The sequence below is a fragment of the Branchiostoma lanceolatum genome, chromosome 3, assembly GCF_035083965.1.
Source record: "Branchiostoma lanceolatum isolate klBraLanc5 chromosome 3, klBraLanc5.hap2, whole genome shotgun sequence".
NCBI lineage: Eukaryota > Metazoa > Chordata > Leptocardii > Amphioxiformes > Branchiostomatidae > Branchiostoma > Branchiostoma lanceolatum.
The window spans coordinates 29,813,671-29,827,796 of NC_089724.1; the positions used below are offsets into that span (position 1 = coordinate 29,813,671).

Below are 14,126 nucleotides of genomic sequence, written 5' to 3' on the forward strand. Positions count from 1 at the left end.
TAGCGTAGGAGCCACAAAGTCAACAGATCAGTCGTTTAACCCCGATCCAAACGGAAATCGACCGAAGCTCGGGCGAACGCCGTCCGAGCTTCGGCCGACCGTTGATAAACCTATCGACGCACTTCCGACGCCTGGGCGTGCCTCGGCAGACAAACCTAGATTTATAATGACTCAGTGGACTTTGAACTAGTCATTTTGTGGGGGAAAAACTCAGAAAGTCAAGTGTTATTTTAGCCTCAGTTCATTAATATATAAATTGAAACAGCCAAACCAATAACTACAAAATAATCAGGCAGTATTGTCCTCGGTGTCCACATTTTTTTCATAATCAATTTGTTTTCAATGAAAATTTAACTTTGGAATTGAATAAACTTTCATTAGAAAATTTTGGCAGCATTCTTTGACAAGTTGATATTCGTATTAGTTCATATTACAGTATTATTTATCATCTTATGTTGTGAACCAAACTGTCGTTACCTTTTATTTATAAACAAGATGCCGGAGCGCTCATCGACACCAGTACAACGCTCGCCCGAAGCACGCCTTACCTTTCATGAGTCGGCTGGAACACTGACGACGTTCGTCCGATTATTGTACAAAGCCCGTGCGAGGCTCGCACGAGGCCGAAGAGTTCGGGCGACCTCCGACCGACCAAAAATCGGGTCTAAAATCGTCGGATGCCAGCCCGAATATTGGCCGAGAGCTGGGCGTTGCTCGGGCGAGCTACGGGCAAACTGTTGACGAGCTGTGCGAGTCTAAAAATCGTCGCCGAGGCCTCGCTGAATTTAAGCGCAGCTTCCAGTGACCCGCGAACGTCGGCCGATCTCCGAAAAATCGCCCAAAGCCCACGGAATCGCCAGGACGTCGGTCGTACTTCGGCCGAAAATCCCTTTTGACGGGGGCTTTAGGATGTAGTTTGCAGTGAATGCCGAATTCCAAGATCGTGTGATCCGTGTCAAATTCGGTCGGAAGCTCCTTGATGCTCGACACTCTTTCGAGAATGTTGGTGAAGACTAAGTCCAAAATATTGTTGTTAGAGTTTGATGGAATCGTGTTGTGCTGGAGAAGGAACTGGTCGTTTATTACTTCAGAAAAGTCTGATTCCTTGCCACTTTCCACAACGACGCAACTGGTCCAGTCAACCCGAGGGAGATTGATGTCTCCAAGTACACAGCACATTCGGTACTCATGCTGAACTTTCTCTAGGACTGAAGCCAGTTAAATGTAGACAAATCCCCAGAAAGTGGTCTGTATACGTAGTAGAGCACAGTGGCCAGCTTTCCCAGACCGGGAGGCTGAATTTCGCAGACGAGAATTTCATCCTTGGGCTCAAGGTCTGGCCTTCGCGAACTGCATAAGGTTGCACGGACAGCCAGAAGAACGCCGCCACTAGTCCTGCCTGCATGGACGAGGTGACGGTCTTTACGGTAGGTTACAAAGCCGGGTGGGATTACCTCTTGGTCACGGATATCGTCGTTAAGCATTGGTTCAGCCAAGTCTCCGTAATGGCCAGAACATCAGGGCGTTTTACGTGAATCAAATTCTGAAATTGTACCAACTTGTTTCTCGCCTTGACACTTCTTGCATTGAGGTAAACGACTTTGAATAGTGAAGAGGGACGATAATCCTTACCACTCGTAGCTTGAGTGTGTCCACCTGTCGGTACATTCTTCGAGGTTCTGGCGACGACATCAATCAAATTTGATTTGCATGTGAATACGACATTGTGTTTGTCGGCCCTGTTGCCAAGAACAGTACTTATAGAAAGCTGAAGATTCCAAACACCTCTGCATTACCCCTTGACCTTCCTCGAACCTTAAAGACCCCAAGACATCGGAGATGGGTCTTCAGAAAGGGCTCACGCTTCACGCTTCACGCCGAGTTCGCGAAGACGCCCTGGGTAGCCATGATGCCGCCAGCGAATTACACAGTGGTGTGGTAAATAGTTCTCGTGTGTGGGAGAAGTGAGAAAAGTTTGGTCCCTCTGGCAGCTTTCATAGGAACTGCAGGGGACGTTTCAATTAAGATTTTGAAACAGTATAAGCGTTATGAATGAATGAATGACCTGTAGGTAACTTTGATGAAAACCAACGTAATGGTATGTTAATAATGCAAATTAGGGCTTGATTTGCATAATCAAATTGGAACATTTATATTTCAATTGTACTTATTGACAGGAATTTCATACTCAGCACATATGTAACTTGGTAACTTGGTTTGAGAGGAACATTTAACGGATATGAATAATGCAAACCATGCATGACCTAGTCTGCGTAATTAATGACAAGATTGTAAAATACATTAGTGTTTAATGATGGCATATTCATACTAGTGACATCGGTAGGTTAAATAACAGTGAATATCATCAGGCATAGATTTGGTAAATTTGCCTAGTTGATGAAGAAATGCTACAATAGCTTCTTTAACAACATTTACACCATATGTGATTTGGAAAGAGGAAATAATGAACAAATTATGCTAATGAGAAACTTCTTTGCATATTACATGTATTCGTATTGTGATGACACAGAGCTCTAATGTAGTTTAAGTGCCCTCCTGGTACAGTTGCCGACAGTACGGCACTTCAAAAAGAAACTAGAAAATGAAACGTACGTATGTCTTTTACAGAAAATATGTGTCGGATCAGTCTACTGTCAGCAGGATATTTGACTCGCATGGAATATAGATATAGACATAGATACCACATTATATTCTGAACAAACCTACGCAGTACTCATATAGTAAGTATCGTCTCTGACGACAATAATCGTCATTTTTATACATGTAGTTTTTAAATTTATGTAGCTAGATTTGACGGCAGTTGCTAGTTAGGTAGACCCGGCTGTCTGTCACCGATAGCCAAACCACTGAATGATACGGCGGTATTGTGGAACATACCACCAGAGGACCTACGTGGAGTGACGTCATCATCGAAATCGATGGACCGCCTTAAGCAAGTAAGCAATTGTGGAACATAGATTTTTAATTGTTTGAAATCTAAACTGACAATCACTGACATTCAAAGGGATGTCTGTGAACGTTATATAATGTTTCCTTGTAAAGTACGTAGCGTTGATCTGTCAAAACAAAGAATAGTGTGAATAAAAAGTTGAGTTATATTTTAATTAACTTTATGAAATAATGTTCACTGCTTTGCCCCCCCCCCTTCCCTTTTGCGTTTTCTCTCGTGATACTAAAACTGCTGTTTCATCGACCTTGCTCTTCTGTACTCTGCGCAACAGACCATCCTGATGCGTGTCAATCATTCGCCTTGCTACTGATAGCCTCATGTTATGAATATGAATAGAGATACAATTTCAATACATGCGAATCACTACAATCCAGGAGAAACTCTCACTCATACTAGTATTGCTCTGTTTACATTTGTATACATTTCCCAACGTGTATAATTGTGTATACTTCCACATGGTTGTCGTGATTGTGTTATTCAAGCTCCAAACATTACCTTAAAATTCCTATGCAATTCTTATCGTAACAATCCCTTATGCAAAAACATGTTGATAGCGCTGCCGCTCGGAAAATGCATTATATTTTTCACGTATGCACCTATCTTCTCTCGCCAGGTGCCCCTATGCCTAAATTCTTCCAGAAACGCTTGGTCTGTTCGGCGTCTTCCTCTTCCTTTTCTTCCTCCTCCTTCCACGCTTCATCCAGATCCGGGTCATCAGTCGCCCATGGATCCTCTGAGGACAAGACACGACAGTGAATCTTCCACATTTCCCATCATTACGTTTGTGGTCTCTATTTTACGTTTTTGGTCTCTATTTTACGTTTATGGTCTCTATTTTGAAAATTTAGGCATCTTGTTTTTCTTTGCCATCTGTTTTTTTTTTTTCACGCTCACCTATTAGATGTGGCTCTCGCAGAGAATGCCCTTCATACAATTTACTTGCTGTGACTTTAGTTATATTTTTTTCGAGCCTCTGATTATTCATGAGAAGGTCAAATCGGCCCGCAGACCGCTTTTCATTCAGATAAATATCAAACGAATGGGGTACTATGTGTAAGCTTGGTAATACCATTCAATTTACCTCCAAGAGGTATAAAGATAGTGACGTCTCAAGTTCTTGATGGACTCTCTCAATCCAGCAAGGAACAGAAACGAGGGCCATATTTCAAGTGAAACCATGTCGCACTTCGCAAAGAAAGTTACTTACCTACTAATAACGCGTCTGGAACTTCAAGCCCAAGGTTCTTCCAGAATCGCTTACCCTCCCCGACATCCTCCTCATCTGAGTCCAGCACCTCGTCGGGATATTCCCAATCAGTTTCTGATGTAAGAAACAGACAGTGTTGATAATTGCATAACATTACACAATCACAGAAGCTATACAGACGACATGCTACTAATAGTTTTGTCTGATTTTGATCAATAATGAGTTTATTGCAAATTCTTGGCCAGAGACTGGTTGAAAGTAACAAGACAAGAGTCCGGACACCGCATACTTTGTTTAGATCTTTTTGTGAATTTCTTGTTTTGTTTTGTTTTGTTTTGCCTCATTTCTTATGTAAATGAGTCTGTAATTAGCACGGTATATCCTCAGTGTAGTTATTTATGTCACTTTTCAGCTTTCCTGCCTAATCACCTGATCCCACAATTTGTTGTGCAATGTATATACTGTAGTTACTGGGTTGCTAGAATTTCCAACAAGAAGTGATGCACAAGACCAATAAGATATTTTCGAACCATGTGGATTTAACAAAGTCACTGATATTAACTTAAGATATGAATAAGATAAGCACAGCTAAATTTTATCACTTTTAGGCTCTGACACAAAATTGGTACATACGTATTCAGCAATGAGTATCAGGTGAGCCCATGTATACTAGCATGATTATAATAGAGATATTCTTTGATAATAAGTTCAGAATACTCTAAATAAGAAATGCTCTTTTTGTAAAAAAAAAAGCTTGCCGGGGGCCAAGATGAGAATAGCTGGTTGAATGGCGTGAGTGTCATGACGACATGTGACCCAGATAATTGGTCACCTTGGTGACTTGAATACGAGTAATGCTATAAAGACTGGACTTAGATGCACACTGCTTATAACATTATAGCTGTGTCAAATCGAATCTCAATGTCAATTATATTTAGATAGCTGTTTTCGGGCAGTAAAGAAAATGATAAGAAAACATAAACGGGAAATCTGCAAAGGAGAAGCTTAACACTGTTTGCTGTCTCGATTGTAACAGTTGGACATCTGTTTGGGGAGATCAGGACAAGGTGGTTTTAGATGACATCTGGATAGTTGCAGGTTCAGGAAAAGTCGATCAGAGGCGCGTCACGTGAATGGAGGAGGGAAGCGGGTATTCTGAAGTTCCCGGATGTGTTCTTGCCTTGGTTCTTGCAGCTACGGCTTTACGAGGGGGGTGTTTCCGCAAGACCGGAGAGCCGACGGCCTGACCATCGGCAGGGGCGAGCTTCCTAGGGGGTCGGATTTTGACATTTTCAACCCCCTAAAATTAAACGCTATTTCTCGCATTCTGAGAGACAAATAATTGTTATGTAAAGGTGGGTTACATACATCCACATCAACGCCGAGAAAGGCGGGCGGGGCGGGTCCATCGATTTTTAACCACCACGCATTCACGATTTTTATTCAGAAGAAAACAAATAAATAGTCTACCATACCAACCCCTTTCATCGCTTGACTGTGCTATACAGTTCCCAGTAAAGCTCGCTGAATACAAATTGATAACATAACATAACATAACATAGTGTTCGGATAAGAGGCATATTGCCTATGAGATCCGCGTCTTAAGCTTAGACTCGTAACTTAGAGTTCAGAGTTTGTAATGAGAGTTTATGATGGGCTGGGTACATGATACATTCAAAACGTTTAGGTTCTGTTGAATTTATCACGCGTAAGACCTCGACTGAGATTCCGCCCTGTTTAGTTCGGAAGTTTGTCCCTAAAAAAAAACACGAAACACCCGCCATTTTGATCGCGATTTCCAGTTGATATCTACACTACTACATGTCAGTGCAGTACAAAGCCATCTCACGGAGAGAATGTCACAATGCTGAATGTGATCAGGATTTGTAGCTCCACCTTAGTTGTTTTGACATTAAGAGAATGCCCAACAACATGGCAGTGCAAGACATGTAGCACGACTTTTTCGTCGAAGGGACAGTAGAAGCACCTGACAATATGAAATGAAAGTCAAGTGAAGGAATTATTGTTTTATCTACATTAGCTTCATTAAGATTTATTGTGCAATTGAAAAATGACAGGAGCATTGCCATCAATGCACACGATTGGTTAAAAAGTTTGTAGCAAAAACAACCCATTGAAATTGGATAGCTTACCCAGTAGGTCGTTCACATGGTTGTTAATTTCTGCCATCTTGCCCAACAACCGTTTGCCCAAGTCTTCACCATACCTGTTAATGATAAGGCCACGAACTGAAGAAAAAAGAAAGGCCATGCCCTTGTTTATTTTTGTACAAACATATTAAACTGTTACAATATAGACTTGCCTGTGATGGCTAGCTGGCTGAATCTGAAACAAGCCTTCTTGCTCCATTCAACTCGTAAGCAATGCATAAGAAAATGAATTTCAATCAGAGCGAAGCCCGACGGACGACGCTTGATACTTTCGTGAACTTAGATCTCGGAGACCTCATACCCCATTAGATATTTTGAGTTTTCATAACAAGTTAAGTATAACATTTCTGTCATGTATCACAAAAGAAACATAACCTTCTCGGCAAAAGTAATAAGAAAATATCCACACCCCTAACCACTTGTGGCAGGTGCCATATTCCCAGCATGCACAAGTCATACAGATACGCTGCTAATTTCTGTCTCGTCATAGGCCGTCGTTTTTACGTGTATCAGCAGATTTTGTAGTCCGCTCCGTCACTTTAACTGTACTGACCGTGATGTTTCCTGTCGTATTTGGTTGGACTAAAGATATAGCCTTTTGACTCGGGTTCAGTGGCCCCTTTTTTAAAGCATTTTTTATTCATCACTATACTGGCGTACATTTGGAATCAAACTGTTGCTTAATGAACGTTTTTGCTTCTTGTCAGCCCCGAAAAGTTATGAAACGCTCGGATATGGCATCAAGTGGTCAGCGATATGGCGACGACCGTTGGAAATGGCGACTACCGGAAGTACCACTGGAAGCGGAAGTGATCAATCTGAACCTGGCCCTGGTGCATTTTACTGTCAACAACGGAATTATAACATTTTCATATTAATCATGCAAATGAGGTCCTTACTTGCATAATTGGTATCTATTGATATTTCACCTGCCATATATTACTTCAGTTACACGTATCAAATGCCAATTATGGACAACACTGCAATCATAGAACTTTCTCGTTAGATATCCAAATGAAGTACTTATTAGCATAATCTGCGTACAACTGATTGTGTACACCTTAGTCTAAACTACCTTCATGCCGAATATCATGGAAATCTGATGTTCCTTCGATCGATTATCCTCTTTCAAAGATTTTCACAAAAATACAATACTTAATGGGCCCAAACCTACACCATTTCCACCTTACATTAAGATCTTCATCCGCACCAAAGATAAGAAAACCGGACGTTCTGCTGCAGTACCAAGGCTGGCCACCAGGAGCCCCAAAATCGACACAATACCTACCAACATACCACATATCAGGCCCAAAAACTATACCTCCCATTTTCATGGGACGGGTAGTAACTGTAATTTGTTTCATATATGCTTGCCCCTTTTTGTCTCTCCCGCTACTCGGAAAATCAGCCATCACAAGAATAGCGGTTTTAGAAGAGCATCCATTTCGAAAAAAGCATATTGCGTAATTGCGCTACCTACCAGTTATTGGGCAAAGTCTGCATCAAAGGGATCGAATCACCGCCTAATGCTGAATGATATGTCGATGATGAAGGAAGAGACCATAGTGAGGAACATTTGTTGTTTTCTTCCAACGAGTTTTTTTTTTCAATGATTACTTGCACCAAAGTCCAACTGAAGATTGCGCAAATTATGTACTTCTTTGAACTAGACGGCACATTTGGTCCCGGTCGAGATCATGGTGGCATAGCAATGCCCAATTAAGAAATGTATGAACTCTTTGCACTGTCAAAGTTTCTTTCTGCTTTTAGTTGTTACATGCTATAACATTTTATCCAGTTTTGTTGGGAAGTCGTTGACAACGAAAAGAGGCCGATTATTTGAACAAGCCCCCATCTCACTGGACCCGCGACACGTTGGCGACTGCGTCCTAAATTGGATTTGTGTTACCGTTGACCCATAATGGGAAATCCGAATATAATTCAAAACGTGCAAGTATGACTTAAAAGGCAACTAAACACATAAAGCGTAAAGCGATTCGTTTGTAATCGATGAAATTCCTTGACACCTCTGTCAAATTGCCCGGTTGCAGCGAGATCACCAACGTGTTGCGGGCCGATTGCTTCTGTTTTAGAATATTCTGCAGGGAAGCGATCAGGGTTTTAAACCGGAGCTAGAATAGGAAGTATTTCCAAACGTGGTATTAGTTACAGCATTTTCTATGCATGCATGATGCTGTAAGTTGCCCACGTCGCTGCTATAGAAGTCAACATGGCGGCAATAACCGGGCGGTTGAACATGTATAGATGCTCTGCATACATAAGCAAGTACTACTAGTGCACAGAAACAGTCTGTCGCTTTCAGACATAGGTATCATATAATGTTACATGTACTTGCAGTTAAGAATCAACTCACCTAGTTCCTGTTCATCTTTAGGCAGGGCAGTCACAGAACTAGCAAACTGTCCTATTCCATACAGAGTCTTGTTGTCTGTGAAGATATGTAACTTGTGTTGATTATGAGGCATAAAGAGGAATGTTACGTTAAGCTGGTACAAATCGTACTGAAAGTGATCAGACGACAATGAAACACTCAAATAGCATGGCCCACGTGTCTATGATAGTGTTTGATCATAATGGGTTCGGTATGAGAGCTTGTTCACTGTGTTGTATTCTAAATAGTACCCGTGCTTTTTCATCGTTTCTACATAAGGTTATGTTGGCCGTGAGAGATAGTGGGTACTGGCTACCACAAAGGGCTAGCACTTCTGACAAGGGTTCCATGCAAGTTCCCGGATGGGTTTGCCAGATGTACGAAGACAAATCAGTGTGTGTGTGTGTGTGTGTGTGTGTGTGTGTGTGTGTGTGTGTGTGTGTGCGTGCGTGCGTGTGTGTTTGTATGTATGAAATAAAGATCCTGGAAATAGTGATGCTATGTTACCTTCTTTATAAGGGTCATTCCCCGTCTCCAAATCTTTCACAAGTCTTTCAAACGCTTCGTCTTCCTCTTTGTCCAACCACAGGTCCTCTTCTAATTCTCTGAATGCTAGTTGCAGGGTAAAGAAAACAATCATTGCGCTATTTTTTCTCATCTCTGAATCTGATATCATTAATTAATGAAATAGACTATAGATTGTTTGTTCCCTTTGGCTTTATAAGGCTGATCCTTGAATGTGCAGCAGTATGGCACCACGGACTTACAATTAACAACTTACAAATATTGCGGGGTACAGAAACGCGCGTGTCAGATCGCCCTTGGATGTGTAAATATGGTTAATTCCAAAGGGAGGCATAGAAGGAAAACCTGGTGTAAAGTTTATTTGCCATGCCACTGCAGCTGGTTCATTTCGAAAAAGAAATGAGCTATCTAACTTGTTATCTGCTAGTTTTGTAATGTTTACTGTGTGGTTTTGCAGTGTCCAATATATTAGCACTATTGCCTGCCTAACACACGACGACAGGATCAAGGCCGAAACCTAGAAAAACTGGCGATACCACCACTGCTGAGACTGTTGAACAACGAACAATAACATGTTGTAACTGTAACGTAATTGACTGCTCATGATCAAATCAACTGCATACCCTGTTGTCTGTGTTAGTAATCTTTATACTACAGAATTTGTGCAGTATGATAGTGGAATCTTAAACCGGTGCAAGTAAAAGTCACTTCAGCCGCTCGGCTGCCAGGTTTTACATGAATAAACTATTCATTGATTCATTCATTCATTCATTCATATTCTTCAACAGAGACGGGGGACGCTACAAGCTGGTTGGCAAATCTTGCTCTCTACTTGAATAACTTGTGCAAAACGTCACACAAGGAGGTAATCTCCACTGTAAGGACAGTTGCACAGCCAAAATAAGGTTTGCACGTCTGACCTCTGACCTCCTTACAGCTACAATTCAGTTTGCTCCATCAATCCTGTTAGCTTCGTGATGACTTCCTGTCGCCTCGAAATATCTATGATTAGTTGTGTCCCAATGAACATAGAGGTTACTATCCAATAGTCAAGCTATAAGCCAATATGACCTTAGTCACAATTGGCATTGTTATCACTTCACTTCACTATAATGGCTAAGATGACAAGTAGGGGATCAAAGAGAGAGGTCGTGACATGATGTTCAGAAAGTTCAAGAATGGAATGTGGTAATTACCATCCTGTTCGTCTTGGTAGATTCTGTGTGCCTCCAAGAAGATCTTGTCTGTTGCTACGCCTCCTAATTTCTTGTTGAAAAGGTGTCTCACTGAAACGGAAAACCGACGTCTTGTTAGATTCATTTTTTTGCTCTGTGCAATGCTTTCTGCCATAAATCACACCGCTGCAGTTCCTCAACAAGTTTCTAGAGAGCGCAACCCTACACCACGGAACACAGTACATAACACCTGTCATCTAAAAATCAAGACCATGGCATGTTTAGAACAGAGGATATGAAACGGTTGTTCCACTTGCAGTACCGTGAAAAAACGCTAGCAGGCCTTCAAATGACGTGCATCTCAAACGACTTCATGGTTGCAACTCCTGCCCACGTTCTAGATATAATCACAATCCTACCACGACAACCACGACAACCACGACAACCAGGCCAACCCCTTGTCCAGACATAAGTATTCACACAGCCGGTAAAAAAAGCAAACGGCATATGGTCAATATCCCACCTTTCTGTATCTCGTCGTCGTTCAGAACTTTCAATTTTTCCACAATTTGATCCACTTGCATCCGGAACTGGAGATCTAAAGAACAGACAAATCATCAGGACCGATCATAAGAAGATCGTGTCTTGTTCGAAAGATTGCAGTTTGTGTCTCTTAGTTTATGCAACAATGGTAACTTATAGTCGGAACTTACTATTGTTTTCGTTGTCCGTCTTGCCCTTCTCGTCGTTGATCAGTTCTTCGACAACTTCCTCCTCATTTTCGCTGAACTTCAATTTCTCACCCAGTTGGTTTATAACTGCAAACACGGGAAAGGCCATGCAGGCAGTCAACATGGAGGCAGTCAACAAACAAGATGGCCGCCACGATTACAGCTTGAAGTCAAGGTCAGTACAAGGTCAAACGATACGACTACGTTATGTTTCCTTTCATTGAAAAGTTAGTAAAATCAACATTAAATATAACGTTATCAAACTTGAACAGTTGTAAACGAGAAATCTACTTTACTATTCAGACAATATGAGTGCGCATTTTAATCTCTTTAAACTAACCACACCACTAATACTAGTAATAGTGTCAAAGGGTTATACACTTCTTACCAAGCCGTTGTTCTACTTACGTTGCTTCTCCCCTTGGCCAGCAGGAACGCTATAGACGTCTCTCAGCACGCAAAGCAGAGCAAGAAACGTAACAGCAGCCCTCATATCGCCGCGGTGTCCCCTGTTCGGTGTCAATCTTTTGAAATCTCGTCAAGACACTGTGACGGACAAGCCTGGGTGTGACCCTATCCGTGTTCGTGCCTGTCTAGAACTAGATTATCAAGTTAGCGGTGTGACGTACAGAACATCAATTATGACGCAAGTGCCTCCGGAAATGAGTATGGGCCCTGCCACACTTGTGCGTATATACAAGCCCGCATGAGGTGCGTATTAACATGATTTAAGTATGATTTATAGTTATCGGACGCAGTTTGCTTCCGAAATGATCATGACCAAATGACAGCATATCACAAGATGCGCAAACAGCTGTCTTATGCAATATGACTTATTTTCAGGGAAACGAATATACTGATTTCTTTATCACGGGAACAATTCCAATTATGTCCAGTATCAGGATGACGTCACCCTAACGGCCACCCTACCATACCCTTTGCACTGGTATGATATGACGTCACATCTGACTCCCGGTAGCCTCAAAACTACTCGGTAATTATCGTAACTTCTGCCAACTTCTACCACCCTAACTTCTAACCATAACAATTCATCCATTGCTTGTCTAGACGTTAGTTGATGCAGCTTGAAGATTTAGACAAATTAAGATTGCTTTGCGCTAATGAAGATGTGAAATGTTTCCTTGTAAATCAAAGATACTTTTAACATTTTCTGAGAATCGTCTACGATGATAGTAAGTCTTTGACAAGAAATTTCTGTGCCAATCCATGGCCACTCTATTCTTCACAAAGTTATAAAAACTTTGGTCGACAAGAGATGGCTCTTACTCATGCTGTTTACTCACAATACATTGTATAGTCGGGATACACACACACACACACACCGTAGACAGACACACACACGCACACACAGAGAGACAGACACACACACACGCACACACAGAGAGACAGACAGACACACACACGTACACAGAGAGACAGACAGACACACAAACACACACAGACAGACAGACAGACAGACAGACACACACGCACACAGAGAGACAGACAAACAGACACACACACGCACAGAGAGACAGACACACACACACAGAGACAGACACAGAGAGAGAGAGAGACAGACACACACACACGTACACAGAGAGACAGACACACACACGCACACACACACAGAGAGAGACAGACAGACACACACACACGCAGACAAACACACACACACACAGACAGACCGATATACGCAGAGAGTCAGAAAACTGTGCTAGGAGTGAAAATGTCGTGTTAGACAGCAAAACTTTTGAAAATGGTCGGCTAGAAGTCAAAATCAAAGACCCCATATTAGAACCAGGGATTGCCACCTGGGCCAATCAGCGACACGCACTCTCAGCTACAAAATGCAAGTATCATTTTTGTTCTATGCAATCTAGAATAACGTTAGGTGAAACAGACAAAGAGTTATCTTTCACTGGAAGTAAACTCTACTGTAATTGTTTGTCTTCCATCTGTCGTAACTTTGAATTCCTTTTCTTGTCGCTTCATTACATCTCACTTTTGATATCTGCTGTCGATGGGACCATATTAATGCTACTAATGAATGTTGTGTTTGCTTCAGGTATGCATACTTATCAAATCAGGACAACAGTAAAATCTGTGAAAACGTAAGCCGCCTAATACTGAACAGTATTGCAGCCAATAATCAAGCAGTACCACACCAGTTTGAAGGAAGCAAACATTTCTAAGGCCACAGCAAGTAATTTTTATGGATGAGATCAGCGCGCTCATTAATTTTCGCCTGATTTTGAAATAAAAGACAAGAAATTTCATTGCCCTCCGACGGTGGTCAACATGCCAAAAATGGGCAAATATGTCGTAAACGTTGACAGTCTAAGGTGTTTCATTGCATATGAACACCCAGTGTAGTTCCTGCCCATGATGGTATGACAAGCTGTTTTCTGCGTTTGTTCTAGTTAATTGAGCTGTATACACATCTTCAAGAACAGTTTAATGTTGACAGTCCAAGGTGTTTCGTTGCATATGAATACCCAGTGTGGTTCCTGCCCATGATGGTATAATAACAAGCTGTTTTCTGCATTTGTTCTAGCAAGGACATTATATGAACGGTGGGGGGGGTCTAGTTAATTGAGCTGTATTCACAAGGTGTTTCATCGCATATGAATGCCCAGTGTAGTTGCTTCACATGATGGTACTACAAGCTCTTTTCTGCATTTGTTGTAGTTTGTCTATTGAGATGTATACGCATCTACAAGGACATGTTTACTGTTGAATCAAGGAGGTTTTATATTATATATGAAACCTCATTGGCTGAATACAGGAATAAAAGACTTGTTGGTCATGATATCATATTTCGTCGCCTCAATTCTTGTTCAACAAGATTTATGATCTCAAAATTTGAAAATATCGGAATCTTGTTTTTTCTTGCCCGCCTTGTTTTTTTTCGCCCTATCTCATTAATTTTGGAGTCTGCGGAGGATGCCATC

At 41.6% G+C, this 14,126-nt stretch overlaps 1 protein-coding gene and 1 long non-coding RNA gene across 2 annotated transcripts; one reads left to right on the forward strand and one right to left on the reverse strand.

Moving 5' to 3' along the window:
- Positions 1-2,289: 2,289 nt before the first annotated feature.
- LOC136431343 (uncharacterized) lies at positions 2,290-11,787 on the reverse strand. Its single transcript, XM_066422668.1, has 9 exons — positions 11,581-11,787; positions 11,155-11,259; positions 10,965-11,039; positions 10,463-10,552; positions 9,249-9,353; positions 8,724-8,798; positions 6,332-6,427; positions 4,179-4,292; positions 2,290-3,704 (listed from the first exon to the last, which is right to left on the reverse strand). Exons 1-9 carry the CDS (start codon positions 11,663-11,665, stop codon positions 3,568-3,570), a joined length of 882 nt encoding a protein of 293 aa, XP_066278765.1. The 5' UTR covers positions 11,666-11,787; the 3' UTR covers positions 2,290-3,567.
- A 1,041-nt stretch (positions 11,788-12,828) lies between these two features.
- LOC136431345 (uncharacterized) lies at positions 12,829-13,984 on the forward strand. The gene is made up of 2 exons (XR_010755038.1): positions 12,829-13,517; positions 13,649-13,984. It is a non-coding gene; the product is annotated as an uncharacterized lncRNA (long non-coding RNA).
- The last annotated feature ends 142 nt before the right edge of the window (positions 13,985-14,126 follow it).

Coding starts and splice junctions, on each gene's coding strand:
- LOC136431343 (XM_066422668.1), bottom strand. CDS start 11,665: ATGAGGGCTGCTGTTACGTTTCTTGCTCTGCTTTGCGTGCTGAGAGAC. Junction 11,040..11,154: donor GACGGACAACGAAAACAATA/GTAAGTTCCGAC, acceptor TCTGTTCTTTAG/ATCTCCAGTTCCGGATGCAA. Junction 10,553..10,964: donor CGACGACGAGATACAGAAAG/GTGGGATATTGA, acceptor TTTCCGTTTCAG/TGAGACACCTTTTCAACAAG.